Source organism: Mus caroli, unplaced genomic scaffold (assembly GCF_978045245.1).
Source record: "Mus caroli unplaced genomic scaffold, Mus_caroli_1 scaffold_2, whole genome shotgun sequence".
Classification (NCBI taxonomy): Eukaryota; Metazoa; Chordata; class Mammalia; order Rodentia; family Muridae; genus Mus; species Mus caroli.
In genome coordinates, this window is record NW_028227257.1 from 28921022 (window position 1) to 28940264 (window position 19243).

At 45.9% G+C, this 19243-nt stretch overlaps 1 protein-coding gene across 1 annotated transcript in view; it reads left to right on the plus strand.

The window, feature by feature from the left end:
• Acss1 (acyl-CoA synthetase short chain family member 1) overlaps positions 1–19243 on the plus strand; it is a 48227-nt gene that overhangs the window by 16332 nt on the left and 12652 nt on the right. The window contains exons 3-6 of the mRNA XM_021151088.3: positions 8465–8664; positions 12690–12865; positions 13233–13385; positions 18731–18878. Coding sequence (XP_021006747.1) covers positions 8465–8664; positions 12690–12865; positions 13233–13385; positions 18731–18878 — 677 coding nt within the window. The remainder of the gene's footprint in view (positions 1–8464; positions 8665–12689; positions 12866–13232; positions 13386–18730; positions 18879–19243) is intronic.

Sequence of the window (19243 nt, forward strand, 5' to 3'; positions counted from 1 at the left end):
GGAAAGAACGTTGGACTGCTAAGAAAGTTTATTTATGTCTCACGAGACCTCTTTGATGGAGCCTTTTTGAGGTTTCTCTCTGGGCAAACCTGGCCAAGGTTCAACTTGAAGAACACACAGAAACAAGCACCTCCCTCGAAGCTGGGTCTCCACTTTGTGACCTCTCTTCTGCTATGCAAGAGCAGGTGGGGGTAGACAGCTTGCAGGTGATGGAAAAGCTTCAACTGAAGGAGAGAAAAGGGGGACTCGTTTTCTTTCTAAGGGATGGGGCAGAGCCTCTGCCCCTGCTTGAGAAGCCTGAAGGGAAGAGCTTCCTCGTTGCTGTTTTGTGTTTTTCTTCCTGCTTCTAGACTGTAGGTTAGGAGTTAGCCTGACTCCAGCTTTGCTGTATGCAGCTGTGACTTCCTGTGCCCCCCATCCCCACCCCCCGCAGGAGGGTCCTCTTTGGGACAGCAGACCCATGGATCAGACAGACCTCTTGCTACCTAGAAATGTGAAACTGGTCTCCTCCCCCAGCACTGCATTCTATGCTCCTCTCCAGGGACATTTTCACTCCCTCACCCTTGCCCTTTTCTTATGTGGGGGACACAGCATGCCATGCCTTAGGGTACAGACTTGGGATGGTGAGGACAGACTGTGAGGGTTCTGCCACCCAGCCCTCTGTCCTCCTGAAGTCTTTTATCTCCTTTGTGTCCAGTCTGCAGCCCTCCTCCTGTTGGTTGTACCCTGTGGTCTTTCCACCCCCGCTGTGTCTGAGCAGCCAGGCGCTCTTGTGGATGATCTTAGGTCACTATTCAAGGTTACATCTCTGACTCCCAGAGGGCTTCTGGAGCTGGGAATCTCATACAGCTGGAAAGGCCATTCTTAGGTTTGCACTCAGCTTGGCCTCTGCAGAGGTATAGAAAATATTTCCATCTGCTGTCCTGTTGCCTCTCACAGGGGCAGTCTCTGAAGCCCAGAGACTCCCTGCCTGTGCGGTGCTTAATGTTGGTTGTCAACTTGACAGGATTCAGAATTGGCTTTGTCTGTAAGGGAGTTTGTGGATTAGGTTAACAGACTAACGTGGGAAGACCTGTCCCCCACCCCCACCCCCCACCCAACTGTAGGAGACACACTCCATAGGCTGGGGGTCCAGACTGAATGTAAAGAGAATAGGGGCTGTGTGCCACATTTATGTCTGAAGCTTTGGCAGGAAGCTTCCTGACTGCAGATGCCCTGGACCTTGCACTTCCTTTGCTCCTGCCTCTTGCTTTCCCTGTTAGGACGGTAATCTCTTGAACTGTAAAACAAACAAACAAACAAACAAACAAGCAATTGAACTCTTCCATCTTTGAATGGCTTCTTCTTCGATATTTGATCTCAGCAAGGAGAAAAGTAATTAATATACCAACCACGGCTAAGGTAGCATCCCAATGCAGGCAGTGCCCTGCTCACTGATAGGCGTTGCCTTTACGATCACATAGGTCCTGGAGGATAAGCAGGCGCCACCGAGGGCAGTTGGGCAGGAGCAGGGTTCGTGGCACCAGAGGGCTGGGAGACATGGTAAAGCCTGGAGAGGAGATCTGGGTCTTTGGCGGGTGAGGTGGATGGTTCTATTGTTTTGCATGAGGTCGTTGGAACAGCGTTCCCCACTGGCACAAATGGAAATTCTTTGTGCAAATTGCCAGGAAGCCTTGAGCCTGCAAGGAAAGGCACCAGGCCTGGTGAGGGTTCCAGCATTTATGGGCTAGTTCTAGCCTCTCAGCCAGCATGAGCTACTTGACCTAAGTGGCAGAGCTACCCAAGGGAGCTGTGCTAGTGTGCTCTCTGCCTTTGAACCTGTATCCCAAAGGGCAGAGGGCCCAACCTCTTAGATGACACAGAACTCACGGTCATCTGAAAGCGAGGGTGAGAAGTCATTCAACCAGGAACAGGAATTGACAGCACTGGAATAAGAAGAGGCATGTGGTTGCTCTTCCCCACCTCCCAGGTAGTAAATAGAAATTATATGACTGACGTTTTTTTTTTTAATGATGGGAGAAAAGCTTAGTTTAAGTTATTTATATAGACATTCTCACAGAGGTTGGAGGACGCAGGCTGTTTTGAGGGGCGTCCTGGGGCAGCAAGACAAGTTTACCTAAGTATCCATACCACTGATTCTGTACTTAGCTTTCAACACCTTGTTTAGGGAGTCTTCATGGGGGTTTGAAATCAGCCATGCTACAGGACTGTCTTCCCAAGAAAGCTGCTTTTTGAACACTTGCCAGTGTGACGGGGTCATAGGAGCTGTCTCTCCTTCTCTCTTTCCCCAAGCTGCTTCAAGAGGCAGGGAAAGCACCCAGGCTAGATTTGACTCCTGGAGTGTCTGCTGGAATAAATATTTCCCAGAGACCATTCTCTAAGTGTCAAGCTGCAGTGCTCTGTGGACTCACAGGAAAGCCTCAAAAGAGAATGACTCCCAGCTTGTGCCTAGTCTGGAACTTTCCATGGGTCCTCAGCATCTCTGTTTTGCCACAAGAACTTGTGAAGAGTGATTGCTGGATTGTCACCAGGTGGCATGGGAGCCATGCAAACCCGCAACAGGAAACATCCTGTGGGTTTGTCTGTCCGTTGTCTTTTTTTTTTTTAATTACCTGGAAAAGTGAATGTTTTTAGGAAATTAATAGCTACATTCACTTTCACAGCTCACTAGGAAAAGGACTCCCTGTGTGGTTTTGGAGCAGTAAACAAGTCTGCCATCCAGGGCGGAGTGTTCTTCCAGGCCCAGCTGCTTTTGCTGGCTTCCATGCTGGGATCCCACCAGCTCTTTGGGCTTCCAGCCTGCGGGGAGCCTCCTGAGTGCTTATTGCTTTAGCACTTGCCTCCTCTGGGATGTGTGAGCTGCACTTTGAGCCAGGAAGGAAGAGAACTTCTTTTTCATAAACGGAAGGTGAACAAGAGAAAATCAGTCCATAACGAGAACAGTCTTTTTCGGGTCTGACTGGATACTTCTATCCTGCAGGGGTATATTTTTGGCTGACAGCCTGCTGGCTGTGGTCAGGGATGAGGGATGTGACCTGGACATGGCCGGGGCAATCCCAGGGACAGAAGGTGCTGACTGTGGTGTTTTGCTTCTCCCCTGTACCTCTTCTCCATTCTGTTGGTACAAAGAAATCTAGCTTCCAAGGCGGTCGACTTCAATCCGTTCTTTTACCAACTTCCCCAATCTCAAGAAGGTTTATTTTTAAATTATGAGCATTGCATGTCTCTGCCTATGGATGTACCTGTGAGTGGAGGTGCTCAGAGACTCCAGAGGCTTTGGATCCTCTGTGGAGCTGGAGTCACAAGTGTGACAGTCCTATGTGGGTACTGGGACCTGGACTTGGGTTCTGTGCAGGACCAGTATGCTCTTTTAACTGCTGAGCCATCTCCTTAGTCCCTAACTTCCCTTTTGAACAAATCTGCTTCTGTTTCCCTTCCTTCCTATCGTCTGCACTGGGGAATGGAACTCAGTGCTCACACGTGCCGAGCATAGGCTGTCTCCACTCAGCCTAGTCCTCTTATAAAACAAATAAGCGTTTAAAAGCAAACTAGCTCAAGAGGAACGGTAATAACATTATTGTGCTGATGGGGGAAATCATGATTTGGGAGACACTTTATATTAGGAAGAAAGGAAATTATTATGATACCAAGGTTCCTAAGGAGCACTGGGTAAGCGCCAGGCTTTTAGAGCTATGTCATGCTTGAGTTCACATCCGGCTCTAATTTGTTTGGTTGAATAACTCCGAGAAAAAAAAAACAGCTTAACTTTCATGTGACTCAGTTTCCTTGTATGGAGAAAGAGAGCTCAGAGCCCACAGATCGTTTGGCAGTTGAAGTATAAGTCTTAACTGTTGTTCTCCACCCCACGCCCTACCCCTGCCACCCTGAGAGACCCATCTGCCAACAGTACTGTGTGCAGCCTATGGTGGTAAAAGTTAGTAAAACCCTTCAAGAAGTAAAGTCTACTGGGAGGTCTTTAGGTCATTGTGGGCATGTTCTTGAAGGAGATATTGGGATTTTAGTGTGTTCCCTTCCCACTTCCTTTCCTCTTTCTCCCTGTCACCCTGACATGGAAGGCTTCATCATATACTCTCACTGTGATGTACTGAGCCTCCACTACAGGTCCAGAGCAACAGAAATAACCATGAAATAATAAGTAAGTATGAAACCAAGAACCCAAAACAAACCTTTTCTTTTACTAAGGTGATTATCTCAGGTAGTTTGTTTCGGTGACAGAAAGCTATTACAAAAGTTCTTCTGTCTGAAGGCTTGGAACAATTCTGGATACAGGGCATACTACTGCTGTTAGTTACTGCTCTCATAAGGCAGGAAGGAAATGAGAAATTGAGTTAGGGAACCAGCCATTTTAGGAAGAGGTGGTACAAGGTGATGGATCACCCTGATGCTAGCACCATGCTGGGAGAGGCTTCCTGTGCTCACACTGGGAAGCGAGTGTGGCTGGAGGAGGGGGGGTGGCACATGGCAGGTAGGTGGTGTGGTTGTACCAATGGTATACGGTTGGCCTGCCTTCTTCTAGGCCTCTCTCAACCTCAGGCCCCAGTGAATGTCTGGACCTCAAAGGGCAGCAGCTGTCTTGTGGTTGATCATGCACCCTTCTTAGATCTGCCCCCGCTATTGTACCGGCTAGTGACCACAAAGCAGGTGGATGGCTCAGAGCCTCCACAGACCCTTAGGTCACATTTCCTTAGAGCCAAGGATCAGATCCTGCCAAGTACATAGGACAAACTGGCATTTTGTGTTCTCTTTCCTGGGAAAGAGACCTGTGAGCGCCTGCCTCTGTTAAGGAGTCATCAGAGAATTAAGGGTGTGAGCTGCCAGTGGTAGGGTGCTTGCCTTGCCTGTGTAAGGCTCTGGCTTCTAGCCACAGAACAGTGTAAACATTTATCTCTAAAACTGTCTGTTTTAATAAATAAAGTTAACTGTGTGTGCAGGTCAGTGATAGAGCGATTGCCTTATATGTGTGAAGTCTCCAGGGTGCAACACCCAGTGTAGAAAAAGAAAAGGGCAGTTATGGAACTGTCTGCATTCACTCTTTGCCTACCTCTTAGCCCATTTTCTGTAATGATAGCTGCGATCTATGGGACGCCTTTAAAGATGCTTGGGACATCAGTCATAGTTAGGACCTGCAGTCCCCTTAGTGCTGGACTCTTTTATAAGGTCATTTATCCCAAAGCATGAGGAGCCTATTAGGATCTTGTTACATTAGCTTTTCTTGGGTAGATATGTCTGCTTATGGTAGATGGGGCAAAGCAACAGTTCTACTCCAGGCTAGTGTGGTGAAATAATGTTTATTAGAGTTATTTATAGAATCATGGGAGAGGGGTTTGTTACAGGAGCAGAAGCGACCCCCCCTCCACCCCAAACTTTTGCCATCACTGAAAAGTGCCACTTCAGCATGCATGGCTACTTTTCAAACTCTATACACTTCTAGCACCCTCAAGATCACAAGCAGCTAGAGGAGAATTGCATACATCTCGGTCTGGGAAAGGGGGCGGTGCCGGAGGGAGGGGCTGGAGTCTCTGATGAATAAAATTACTCTTTTCTATGAGTGGACAGTAGGGCCAGGCCTTGAGAGTGTCCTCTGGTATTCACAGCTGCTCCAGTTAGCAGGGTAATGGTTGCTATGCCCAAAGGACATTGTTCCACAACAGAACCTCATCTTTGCTCAGACCCTTCTGGGTCTCACTCAGTACCTTCATCACAGGCAACACACCTCAAGGAAAGCTTATCTGCTTTCTGAACTTTCTGGCAAAAAGCAGCTTTGGGAGTTTCCCATGTTGATATGTGGCTCTCAATACTTTTTTCTTTTTCTTTTTTCAAGACTGGATTTCTCTGTGTAACAGCTTTGGCTGTCCTGGAGTAAACCAGGCTGGCCTTGAACTCACAAAGATCCACCTGCCTCTGCCTCCCAAGTGTTGGGGTTAAAGGCATGTGCCACCATGCCCAGATGACTCAATGTTTTCATCAAAGCTCTTTGCTAAAGGTCATGGTCATAACATTACATGATGGCGTACTTGGTTTATGGCCCTGCCCAGCCCATTTCTGTTGCTTCCGTTCTCTGAGGGTTATAAACAGCAGAATGAGTACATTTCATCACCAAAGAATCAGGCTTCATGGTTCAGTTACTGTTCCCCTGGGCTGTTTCTTCAAGATAGGGTGCAGGACCTGCTGTGCCTTGCTGGGAGAGAAAGCTGTGTCTAAGCAAACCTTGAGCTCTAGTGGGGTGGTTACTAAAGAGGATGAGATTCTCAGTTAGTGTTTATTTCATGAACATGGAGAGCCAAAGTCAGCTTATTGTTTCCTAAACACAACACACACCAATCAATATGTTCCTCCCTTGGGCTAGCATTTGGGAATGACTAGGAGGGAAAGAAGCTTTTGATATAGTCATTAAAACAAAACAAAACAAAACAAAACAAAACCAAAAAAACACCCCCCCCCCACCAAATAAACCCACTTTGAGCTAGACATGGCTGTGCACACTTGTAAATCTAACACATTTGAGTTGACACAGGAGGTGGTGAGTTCCAGTCTAGCCTAAGCTATTTGGAGAGTTTCAGGTTAGCATGGGCTATGGGGTCCTATCTCAAAGTAACAAAAATCACTACTACCACCGAACTTTGATTGAAAGAAAAATGAATAAATGAATGAATGAATGAATGAATGAATAACAGCTTCTTCCTCTCCTCCCTCTGAACTCTCTCTCTAGCATTTTTGGAACTCATCTGAGACTCTCAGGCTGTAGTTGTGTGTGGGGGTGTGTACTTACATTGTGTGACTTTAGGCCAGTGTCAGGTTGACTGCAGAACTTGTAGTAGGGTTGTGTCTGCTATAGGAAAGTGTTGCTATACAAATAGGCCACCGTCCTTCTTTCTCTAAACTGCTGCCCCTGGTCTGCAGGGCAAAAGCTGGGTTTCAACACCACTGGTCAGCAAGCAGGGCACTCCATCTCTCTGAGCGCTGCCCAGGGCATAAGCGCGAGGGCTGTGAAAATGGAGCGGAAGGAACTGCTGATCACAGCTGCTGTTTTAGCTGTGGGCAGCCTCCTCAGCAGAGAGGGGTGTTTCTGGGCCCTAGAGTCTATGAGGAGGGTCTGGGAAGTGTTCTTTCATTGTTAACTCAGGGAAAGGGTAGACCGAGTGCCACTGAATGCCACCTTTGTCCTCTTTACAGCTTCAGGGAGAAAAGATGGAAGGGGCACTGGACTGAGCGAGGTAGGAGTGGCCAGCAGCTGGACCAATCACAGCGTGGATGGGCATGAGGCTCATTTGTATTCCTTTGCAGGATGGCTTCAGAAGAAACAAAGAGCTCCTTGAAGGAAGGCTGAGAAGGGGGCTGTATTTTCATTCTGGTCTGGTTTCCCAGAGGCATCTTGTTGAATTTAGACTATTTTGAAGCCCTGTGGATAGGCAACTATGCTTTTCAGGGGCTTGAAGCAGGGTCCCTCCCTGGGCCTGGCTCTGCCTTATTTAGAACATCTTAGTGCAGCTCAGAGGGCAGGAATGTGGCCAGTGGTGGCCTCCCTCAACCCAGAAAAAGGGCCTTTCTGAGTTAATTAATGTAAAAATTGTATAGAAAAGAGGGAAAATAGCTGAGTATCCATTTACCATGCCCAAATTTAATGAGATAAGGCGTTCAAAGAGCTTTGATGGGCACCACAAACTTACTTCTGTCCTGTCTCTGCTTTTCTTCTCTTCTGCCTCCATAATGTGGCAGCTTTCCTATCCTATACTCAGTGTCATGAACAATGATTAATAAAGGGTTATGCTTATGAAAGGATCCTGAGTTAACTCGGAGCCAACCCAGCTTGCTATCTTTTGTTTGGCTGGCTAAATGTTGTGACCTGGTGAAGGACTCATATCATGTAGATGCAGGTGTGTGTGTGTGTGTGTGTAGCCAATCTGTCACCTGCGCCCCAACAGTACCTAACACAGACCCCTCCCTGTCAACTCTTCCCAGGGGTTACAGGCAGGATAGTCATCTTTCTGTTGTTTTCTCTTCCCAGTCACTCTGGCTTCATTAAGTTGGCCCTTGTCCCACTGAGATCTAAGTCCCTAACTAGAAGTGTTTCTTGGTGCCCTTGACTTCTATGAATATAGAAGGCTGGGAGCCTTCTTTTCTCCTGCCAGAAGACTTTCTTTAAAAACCTGCCTTTTTTGTTTATTTGTTTATTTGTTTGTTTGTTTGTTTTTGGAAGCCAACATTTTCAGAAGTCTTAGGAACGTGACCTCTTGGAAACCAAAATGGTTGTGAGGACAGCCTTAGCAACATGACATATGATGCACTTACATGGAAAACATTTCTGTCTTGTCAAGCTGTAAATTCTTTCCTCCTGCACTGGAGTGGGAGACAGTGCCTGCAGTCGGTGACTTGTCCCACGCTCCATTGTGCTGTACTGTGGCTCTCCCCTGTCTCTGATGACGTCTTCTTTTTTATGCTGTAGGGAACTTCTGGAGACCACATGCCGCCTGGCCAATACACTGAAGAGACATGGAGTGCACCGAGGGGACCGTGTGGCCATCTACATGCCTGTGTCCCCACTGGCTGTGGCAGCAATGCTGGCCTGTGCCAGGATTGGAGCTATCCACACAGTGGTATTTGCTGGCTTTAGTGCAGAGTCCTTGGCTGGGAGGATCAATGATGGTGAGCATGGGTGGGCATGGGTGGAGCTCAGGAGTCCCCAGACCTTGGGCTCTCAGACAAGACTAATAGCACTACCCATTAGTAAGAAGTTGCTCAGACAAATGACAGGTGCCACCAGGGCAGGCCCATGGTTAATGAACAGGCCTAGATATGAATGTGAGGCCTAGAAGACCTGGCAGGGCCACACTGCAGGTGAAAGGGCACAGGGGTGGAGGAGGCTTGAAAGGTACCAAGATTCAACAGCACTGGCAAGGAACAACACTGAGGGATGGAGAATACCTGTCTCCAGAAGCCTGGAGGAGTTGAGCAGCATGTGGTTCATTGGTAAGACTTTCAGACCTATAGGGTATAGTGGCACACTCCTTTAAACCAAGCACTCAGGAGGCAAAGGCAGGTGAGTCCCTGTGAGTTTGAGGCCAGTATGGTCCATATAGAGAGTTCCAGAACATCCAGGGCTACATAGAGATACCCTGCTTTAAAAGATAAACTTTCAGATTGCAGGTGGGTCTGAGTCCCTAGGAAGAAAAGCAGCAGTGTGTCCTTGGTTTTAGTGTTATCAGAGAGCTGGGTGGGTGGGTGGATAGATGGATGGATGGATGAATGGATGATGGATGGATGGATGATGGATGGATGGATGGATGGTGGCACACTGCCTATATAGCTTGAGCCTTCTGTTTTCCATATACAGACCCTGGTCAGGCTCCTCAAGGAAGGTTACAGGTTCTGGAAGCCACTGAAAGTTTGTATGTGTCCTGTTTTTTTCTTCGTCTTAGTATACTTGCAGTTGCTCATTTCAAGAGAAGTACAATGAAGTGTGTGTGTGTGTGTGTGTGTGTGTGTTAGAATTGAGCTAAGACCAACACACCTCCACCCTTGGGTTTGTAAGACAGTCTTCTCACTGGCTTGAAATTTACTGGCCTCAGGCTTTTGGGGCAGGGATTATAAATGAACTTTGCCCATCAAATGCAACTGAAAATTTCATTTTTCTTATATATATATCTGTAAAGTTTATTGATTATGTATTAACCTTCATAGGTTTAAAATGGATGCATAAGATTTCCTACCCACAGAACCGTGCCTTCTATGGGTAGAGATAATGTTACTTCCTCCTTTCCACTCTTGATGACTAGTTCTCTTGGCTGGCTCTGGTTGCAAGTCCTGTGACCATGTTGCCTAGTGGTGGGATGAACTGGCAAGTCCTGTGGCCATGTTACCTAGTAGTGGGGTGAATTGGCATGTTCATCTTTGTGCTGATCTCAGAGGAAGCACTTTAGGTTTTTTCACTCTGAGTATGATGTCCGCTATGATGTCAGGGCATGGGACAGATGCCCCTTTTCAGGTTGAGGATGCTTCATTGGATTCCTCTTTTGTTGTTTTATGTTTCTAGAGTAAATGATGTTGAATTTGTCAAATGCTTTTTCTTCATTTGTTGAAACATAGGCTTTTTTCTTTATTCTATCAATGTGGTGTAATATAATTATTTCTGGGTTCTGCTTGCTGAACCATCCTTGCTTTCCTGCTATGGGGTATAGTTTTGAGACTAGCATGGCATTGAGGGCTTCTGCACCATTGTTCAGGAGGGATATTTATTCATCTATAGTTTTCTTTTAGTGTTTTTGTCTGGCATTGGCATCAACACAATGCTGGCCTCATAAAATGAACTTAGAAGTATACCTTCCTTCTATTTTTGAAAGGTTTTGAGAATTGGTGCTAAGTGAATAGGACTCCATTGTTCAAGGATCAAGGTGTTTTATAAATATCAAATCTTCACTTGCCCGTGCCAGTCTGGTCCTGGTCTTTTCTTGATGAAAAGGTGACTATTGCCCCTCCCCACACACTTTGTTTTTTAGCTAGGGTCTTCCTATGTAGCTCTGACTGTCCTGCAACTCACTATGTAGATCAGCCTGGCTTCACCTTTCAGAGATCAGCCTGCCAAGTTCTGGTCTCGAAGGTGTGCGCCAAAATGCTTGACTACTATTTCCTTTAAATTTGGAAATAGACACAAAGAATTAAGTGATTTACTCCAGATCACAGAGCTGGTAAGTAGGAAAGCTGGAATTTTCCACAAGAGCTAATGCTGTAGCATTTAGCAGGCTACTCCTTTCTCTCCTGCTCCTGTGACCATGGTGACTAATGTTTGCTAACAGTCTCTGAGATGAAGAATCATCGCTGACCCTATCTGGCTATAGGATATGGTTATTTGGTAACTGGGTTCTGGGGAAGCTTCCAGAATCTCCAGGATCTCTGAATAAACAGTATGAGAGTGTAAAGGTTGGCTGGTTATGGGGCTCAGGAGGGCTTCTCCTGCAGCTACTCTTCATGATTGGCAGTGTGTAAGAAGAACCTGTGTCTTCAGTCATCTGGGAGGTGATCCTGGGAAGTGCCATTGACAGTGGGCCTTAGAGCTGGGAAGAGGAGCCCAGACAGGACTCCAGAGCTTCAGCAATGTATGACCCATGCATCAGAGTAACCACATGCATTGCTGATTTATATTCTGTTTCTTGAGAGCTTCTTTGTGAAGACAGTTGGTTGGGGAAACTTTCCAGTACCTTGGTCCTGGATGTGGGATAAGCCCTTGATACAGATTTAAGATCCTGGTGTGTTAATTATTTTTGTAACATTGTGACCAAATGCCTTATAAAAACACATTAAGTAAGGAAGATTTTATTTTGGGTTAGGGTTTCAGGGGGAGTCAGTCCATTTTGTTTGGCTCTGTTGATTCTGTGCCCACAGTGAGGACACAGTAATGGGACCATTAAGCAGAGGCTGCTCACTGCATAGCAGACAGAAAGCAGAGAAAGAGACTCTGTGTGTGTGTGTGTGTGTGTGTGTGTGGAGTACAACCTTCAACTGCATGCCCCAGGTAACACATTATAGCCAGGTTCTACCTCCTGAAGTTCCCAGAACCACTAAAAATATCACCACCAGCTTGGGGACCTGTGGGAGACACTTGAAATTCTTCTTCTTTTTTTTTTCTTTAAAGATTTATTTATTTATTATATGTAAGTACACTGTAGCTGTCTTCAGACACTCCAGAAGAGGGAGTCAGATCTTGTTACGGATGGTTGTGAGCCACCATGTGGTTGTTGGGATTTGAACTCCGGACCTTTGGAAGAGCAGTCGGGTGCTCTTACCCACTGAGCCATCTCTCCAGCCCCGACACTTGAAATTCAAACCATAACACTCAGGGATGTGGGAAGCCCCTATAGGCAGTATCACAACAGATGAGTTACTCTAGACTCTTACACATAGACTGAAATTAATCACAAATGGGATTCGGCTGGTTTATCCCTGTGAGGTAGTGTGAAGGGTAGTCCCTCAGTCCTATAGTCTCTCTCACATTCTGCCCTGGGCCTCAGCTAGCTTGGCTGTAGGAGTTTGGACATTCAGGGAGAATCTTGAGCAAAACCTGCCTGGGTCCTTGAAGAGAATGTATGTGACAGGTGAGTGCTCCCATGAAGGCAATGGGAGTGCTCCGCTGAAAGCAAGGCTTGAACACAACTCCTGGCACCTTCCTCGAAACAGTGGTTCTATTCTCTGGCCTATAGTCACTGGCAGGGATGGCTATGTGAAAACCTTGGAACTTGGTCTTTATCTCTTGGTGTTTCTCTGTCAAGTTGCTTACAATAGGCAATCTGTCCATCCCTTACTTGGAGAAAGCCCCTGGGGCAGGTCAGAGGGTAGGATCCTGGCTGGGAAACTGTCTTTATGCTGTTAACTTGTGGAAGAACAGTTTAGTCTCAAGGTAATTTTAACGTCCCCCACTCCCACCCCCCACTCCCACCCCCACCCCCACAAACACACAACACTCCCAATCTTCAGAATTGAGGAAAGACGGGGCACTTCTATGTGACAACTGAGCTTCCACAGCAAGCAAACACTTGCTTTTTTTTTTTTTTTCTGTTGCTTCTTTTACTTGATTGGACTTCCTCTGCCATACTCTTAGGCCTGGAATATGCAGCTCCACGTCAGGTTGGGCTGTGAAGGTCTACACTGATCAGATATGTCTGTGTTGTATCCCTTAGCCAAATGCAAGGCTGTTATCACCTTCAACCAAGGACTCCGGGGAGGGCGTGTGGTGGAGCTGAAGAAAATAGTGGATGAAGCTGTGAAGAGCTGCCCAACAGTCCAGCATGTCCTGGTGGCTCACAGGACGGACACCAAGGTTCCCATGGGGAGTCTGGATATCCCCCTTGAACAGGTGGGTTTACCTCACGTGGTGTACAGGGTGAGGAGAGATTATTAGTAGATCGCCTGGGTCTGAGAATTGTTAGGCTCTCAGTCAAGACTTCTTAGAGGGTCCCCTCCTCCCACATACTCCTCATTTGCCTGCCTTTCTCTGCCCTAGGGGGAATGGAGTCCAGAGTTTTTCATATGCTAAGTAGGAGCGCAAACAGCAGGCTTCACGACCAGCCTCACTCCTTTTGGGGCTTTGCCTTTGAAACTGACAGAGAATGTCACTTTGAGAATCCTGACTTCAGCTAGGGAAAAGGTAGCGCTGTCCAGGGCCTTAGTGCATGGGAGAGGCTAGATGTCTTGACCTGGTGATGTGCTTCTGTCCCTTCCAGGAGATGGCTAAGGAGGCCCCTGTCTGCACCCCTGAGAGCATGAGCAGTGAAGACATGCTCTTTATGCTCTACACCTCAGGGAGCACCGGGACACCCAAAGGGCTCGTTCATACACAAGCAGGCTATCTACTGTATGCTGCCATGACGCACAAGGTAGGAGCCCGGGGGAAAAGGGTGAAGGATGCCTCCTGCCAGGGCTCTGGCAGTCTGGGTAGGGCAAGGAGAATGTGCAGTGATGGTTAGAATTTCTGCAGCCACAGGCTTGTGGTGCAGATGTTTGCTCGTAGCATGCTCTTGAGCAGGCTGCTATGAGTCGTGATGTGTGTAAAAGAAAGAAGAACTGGCATGCATCTGAGCCTGCTGTGGCTCAGCAGCTCTGTTCCAACTCCTTCTTCTGGAGGTGTGGGGATGGAGCCCTGGCTGGCTGCATTATACAAAGAAAGGGTATGAACAGGGCTGGGGTGGTAGAATGTACGCTTACTATGTACAAGGCCCTGGCTTCCATCTCCAGGTTTGCAGAAAAACAAACTTAAGCCTGTCGCAGGATATTTGATCACGCTGTGAAGCCCAAGATCATGTTGTGTACTGGAAAAACCTCTTTCACCTTTATGAGCCTATGGGGAAATTCTCATTCAAACCATGACATTCCACTCCCTAGTCCCTATCGGCCTGTAGTCATATCATAATACAAAATTTATTCAGTCCGACTGCAAAAGTCCTCATAGTCTATCACAGTCTTAACTCTGTTCTAAAGTCCAAAGTCCCTGAGTCTCATGGCATTCTCTTAATTATAATCAAAATCAAAAAGTAGATGACATACTTCCAACATGCATAGCATAGAATATACATTACCATTCTAAGAAGGGGGAAAGGAGTATAATGAGGAAATACTGGATGAAAGCAAAACTGAACCCCAACAGGGAAAATTCCAAATTCTGCATCACTATGTCTGATGTCAAAGTGCTTTTCAGATTTCCAACTCCTTTCAATCTTGATGACTGCAACACACTTCTCTCTCTTGGGCTGATTCCACTCCTTGCTAGCAGCTCTCTTTGGCAGTATTTCATGTCTGGCTACACCAACATCTGGGGGCCTCTAACACAATCCAGGCTTCACTATCTCAGTTCCATGTAAGGGCTTCTCTGGGCCTCCATTCAGGGAAACCCCTGACATATCCCTAGCCTCAGAAGCTTTCCTTAGCTGGGGGTTGAATGGGGGGAGGGATTCCCCAACCCCTTTCTTATATCCTTGATGCTAAAACCACATCATGTGGGTGGCTGAAGCTGCCAAATTCTGCTGTTCGTTGAAGCTGGAACCTGGCTCCTTTTTTCAATTACATTTGTATCTGCTTTCTGTTGTTGATGGTTTCCTTTGCTGCTTAATTCCTTTTTTACAAGTTGGAAGCTTATCTGGGTGGAGTCTTGCCCCGAGCTTGCCACTCTATTTATTCCATGTAGCACCAGGCTTTTTTTTTTATCTCCTTGAGCACAGGACTTGGCTTGAACATCACCTTTTCTGGTGCTTTTTCCCCCTCAAACTATGCATTTCTAATTTTCCTTTGTTCAGCTTGTTCCTTTTTATTATACATCTACATAAGAGTGATTAATGACCAAGTGGCAGAGTCAATACAAGGCAGTCTTGAAATCTCCTCTGCCAAAGCAACTCTTAATTAAGTCTCAGATAGATGAGGGTTGAAAGAAGCCACTTTTCGCCAAGATATCACAAGGATGGTCACTAAGCCACTTACTAATATTCTTCCCTTCTGAAACTTCTTGAGATGGGCCCCCTCAGCAAATAACCCTCAGCACTGTCTTCCATGCTCCTACTAGAATGTCCAATTAAAGTCTGCTTAAAGTGTTCAACTGCTTTTCTAGTCCAAAGTCCCAAAGTCTTCAATATTCCTCCAACAAACAGCATGGTCAGACCTGCCATAGCAGTATCCCAGTCCCTGGTACCAACTTCTGTCTTAGACACAGTTCAGTAACTGTGAAGAGACACCACAACAAAGGTAACTCATATGTACATGTATACATATATACATATATACAATATACATATATACATGTATACATGTATACATGCATACATATATACATATACACATATACACATATACACATATACACATACACACATACACACATACACATATACACATATATACATATATACATACATACATACATATATACATACATATATACATACAGACATATATACATGCATATATATACATACATACATACATATATACATATATACATATGCATGTATAAAAGTGCTTAATTGGGTGCTCACAGTTTCAAAGGCTTAGTTCATTATCATCATAGCAGGGAGCATGGTAACAGAGCATGCATATCAATGGAGAAGTAGCTAAGAGCTTTATATCTTGATCCAAAGGGAGGAAGGGAGGAACGGAGGGAGGAGGGAGGGAGGGAGGGAGAGAGAGAGAGAGAGAGAGAGAGAGAGAGAGAGAGAGAGAGAGAGAGAGAGAAGGAAAGAAAGAAAGAAAGAAGAAAGAAAGGAAGAAAGAAGAAAGAAAGAAAGAAAGAAAGAAAGAAAGAAAGAAAGAAAGAAAAAAGAAAGAAAGAAAGAAAGAAAGAAAGAAAGAAAGAAAGAAAGAAAGAAAGAAAGAAAGAAAGAAAGAGGAGAGAAAAGACAGAGACGAGAGACAGAGACTGCATGCTGGGTCTGATGCGGGCTTTTTGAAATTCCCAAGCTCACACTCAGTGACACACTTTCTTCAACAGGGCCGTACCAACTCCAATGAGGCCACACCTCTTTTTTTTTTTTTTTAATTTAAAGATTTATTTATTTATTATGTAAGTACACTGTAGCTGTCTTCAGACACCCCAGAAGAGGGCATCAGATCTCATTACGGATGGTTGTGAGCCATCATGTGGTTGCTGGGATTTGAACTCACGACCTTCAGAAGAGCAGTCGGCGCTCTTAACTGCTGAAGCATCTCTCCAGCCCCTGAGGCCACACCTCTTAATCCTTCTCAAATAACACCACTTCCTTATAACTGCACATTCAAACATATGGGCCCATGGGAGCCATTCTTATTCAAACTCCCACAAGGTACAGAGATGCAAGAAGCATATTTTTCACTACTTAAGAGTTCTTTTTTTTTTTTTTTAGAGCATCGGGAGTAGAGACTTCTGTGGCTAAGATTAAACACAAGTAGGAACAGCATGACAGATGTATGTCTTTCTGCTCATTTAGTGTTGGAAACTTTTTCTATGCTAGGTGTCACACTCAGGCCTTGAGGTATAAGGAGGCCTGGGGTGTTCCCAAGAGCCCATGCAGCTCCGTAGCACACTCTCTGTGTCTGTTGGAGTGAAACTCTTGTTCCCATGTAGGTGTGCCCAGCTCTGCTGGGACCTGGCTGGTTTAGTTTGTGCCAATGCTGAGGCTGCCATGTCTCTGTCCTCAGTGGAAGATGTTAGAGATGTCCACACTGGGGCTTCCCTGTGCTCAGATGACAGTTTGTGCCAGGGTCCTTGGTTCAAGTGTACATGTTTTGATATGCATGTATGTGTTCACTTGGGGGAATGTTTATATGTGTATAGATGCATGTGGATATATACAAATGAGCATATTTCCCCACAGGCATGTGATCATGTGTTTATGGGTATTCCCATGCACATGGGTGCATGCTGATGTCGTTGAGACTGTTAGGAAAGAAGATTGTTGGCTGTGAAGGGTATGGAGGTGTGAGCCACAGTGGGCTATGCAACAGAGTCGTAGACCTTCCTGGCTGTTGAGACTTTTGGAGAATGACAGCACACAAGCCCAGGGTTTCCTGTATGGAAATATGGGGAAAGAAATCTTCAGTCCCAGGGCAGACAATTTGGATCTGAATTACATACACAATTGTTTTGCTCTTGAGTGCTTGGTGGTTTTAAGATTAGAGCATCCTAAAGGGGCCTTATCTGGCATGGATGGGAAGGGAGGCCCTTGGTCCTGGGAAGGCTTAATGCCCCAGTGTAGAGAAATGCTGGGGCAGTGAGGCAGGAGTGGATGGTGGGTGGGTGGGTGGGGAACACCCTCATAGAAGCAGGGTAAGGGGGGATGGGATAGGAAGTTTGCAGAGGGGAAACCGGGAAAGGTTTAAATATTTATATTTTATATTTATATTTAAACTGCCCACCATTTCATGCTTCCTGTCCCTATAATGGAAGCTGCCTGCTGAGAGCCATTGCTTCAGCATTCTCCATCTCATATTTATTTATTTGTCATATTTACATTTATTTGAAATGTAATACATATATGTATGTGTGTGTATATATATATGTATATATATATGTATATATATATATATATATATATATATATATATATATATATATATTTGAGGCAGGGTCTTCCTATCTATGTAGTAGTCTTGACTGGCCTGGAATTTGCTATGTAGATCAGAGAGACCTCAAACACACAGAAGCTTGCCTGCCTCTGCCTTTCACATGCAAATATTTAAAGGTGTGTGCCACCATAGCCAGCAAACCTCTTTTTAAAAAATCTACAAATCCTACCAAATGCCAATCTGTGTATCAATGAATTACTATAAAACGATTCCACTTTGGTAAAGAAGCGGAATGTTTACTGGCCTTGCAGGAGCCCTTTCTGCAATCCCATCTTTTATAACGTGATATATTACTGTCCCATGTTTCTTTCGAGGTTCATACCAAAGCATATCCCTAGGCATAAGTATTTCTGCTCATCACAGTATCTGGGTGCCTTCTTTACTCTGCGGGTTCCCTTTGGTCCCTTTCATTTCCTTAGAGTTTGTCTTTGTCAGTCATTTGTCACAGTGTCCCTGAGCTTTGTTTTCCTCAAATGGTCAACAGGATCCCAAGGGGAAGCAAGGGGAAGCAAGTGTCCCTTGCATGCTTACAGAAGCTGATGGTGCTCAATAGGTACTTGCATTTGATTTCTAGAATGTTTGAGTTTTTAGAATGTTAAAAAAAAAAAAACCTAGTGGTATAAGGTAGTTCAGAAATATGCCAGATCTTTTTTTCTTCTCTTGCTGCTACAGATTAAACTTAGGGCTTCTTGCATGACAAGACTATGTTCTAATTCCAAGGCACATATCCACTTCAAGTTGCCACACCTTAATTGTATACTGAGATTAAATGGCATACATCAGTGCATACATGGTTCAGGACATGGACCGTCTTTAGATCACACATGAACTCCAGAGCAAACTTCATCCTGTAACTCAGCATTATTTGGCTTGCAATCATTCCCTGGGCTCATGTACCATGTACAGTTTGGTACTTGTAATGGCCACATGGTCACGGTCACTGTCTGTGTTTGGGGTTCTGTCTTCTGCTGGGCTCTGTGGAAAACCTCTGCAGCCATCACTCACCTTACTCCTGACAGCTGTGGTGGCTGTCACAGTTACAGACTGCTGGGCACACAACTGTGTCTTAGTGGTGGGTAGGAAAAGAGTGACTCGGGGAAGACAAGCTCTTGAGGGTACTCTCCTGTGTCTGTAGCTCGTGTTTGACTACCAGCCAGGTGATGTCTTTGGCTGTGTGGCTGACATCGGTTGGATCACAGGACACAGCTATGTGGTGTATGGACCCCTCTGCAATGGAGCTACCACAGTCCTTTTTGAGAGCACCCCAGTTTACCCTGATGCTGGTGAGGACCAAGAATTCTGGTGAGGCTGGCTTGAGGTAGTAGGGGAGGGATCTCGAGGTTGGAGGAAAGAGTCACAGAAGCCTGGAGGCTTGCATCTGGCAAGGGGACAGTTCTTGTGTCCCATTGACCAGAGGCCAGATAGACCCTGGATTTGCTAGGCTCTGTGCCTTGCTAGATGAACTGGAGCCTAATGCCATGTGCAGAAAGATCAGAGGGAGTTCGACCAGGAGCAAACTCATCTCAAAACTGCCCATTTCATGTTTCTTGTCCCTGTATTGTAAGCTGCCTGCTGAGAGTCATTTCTTCAGCGTTCCCCATTTCATTTTTAGAGCCACTCCCATTGTCTACATGTGGTCTTTCCTCAA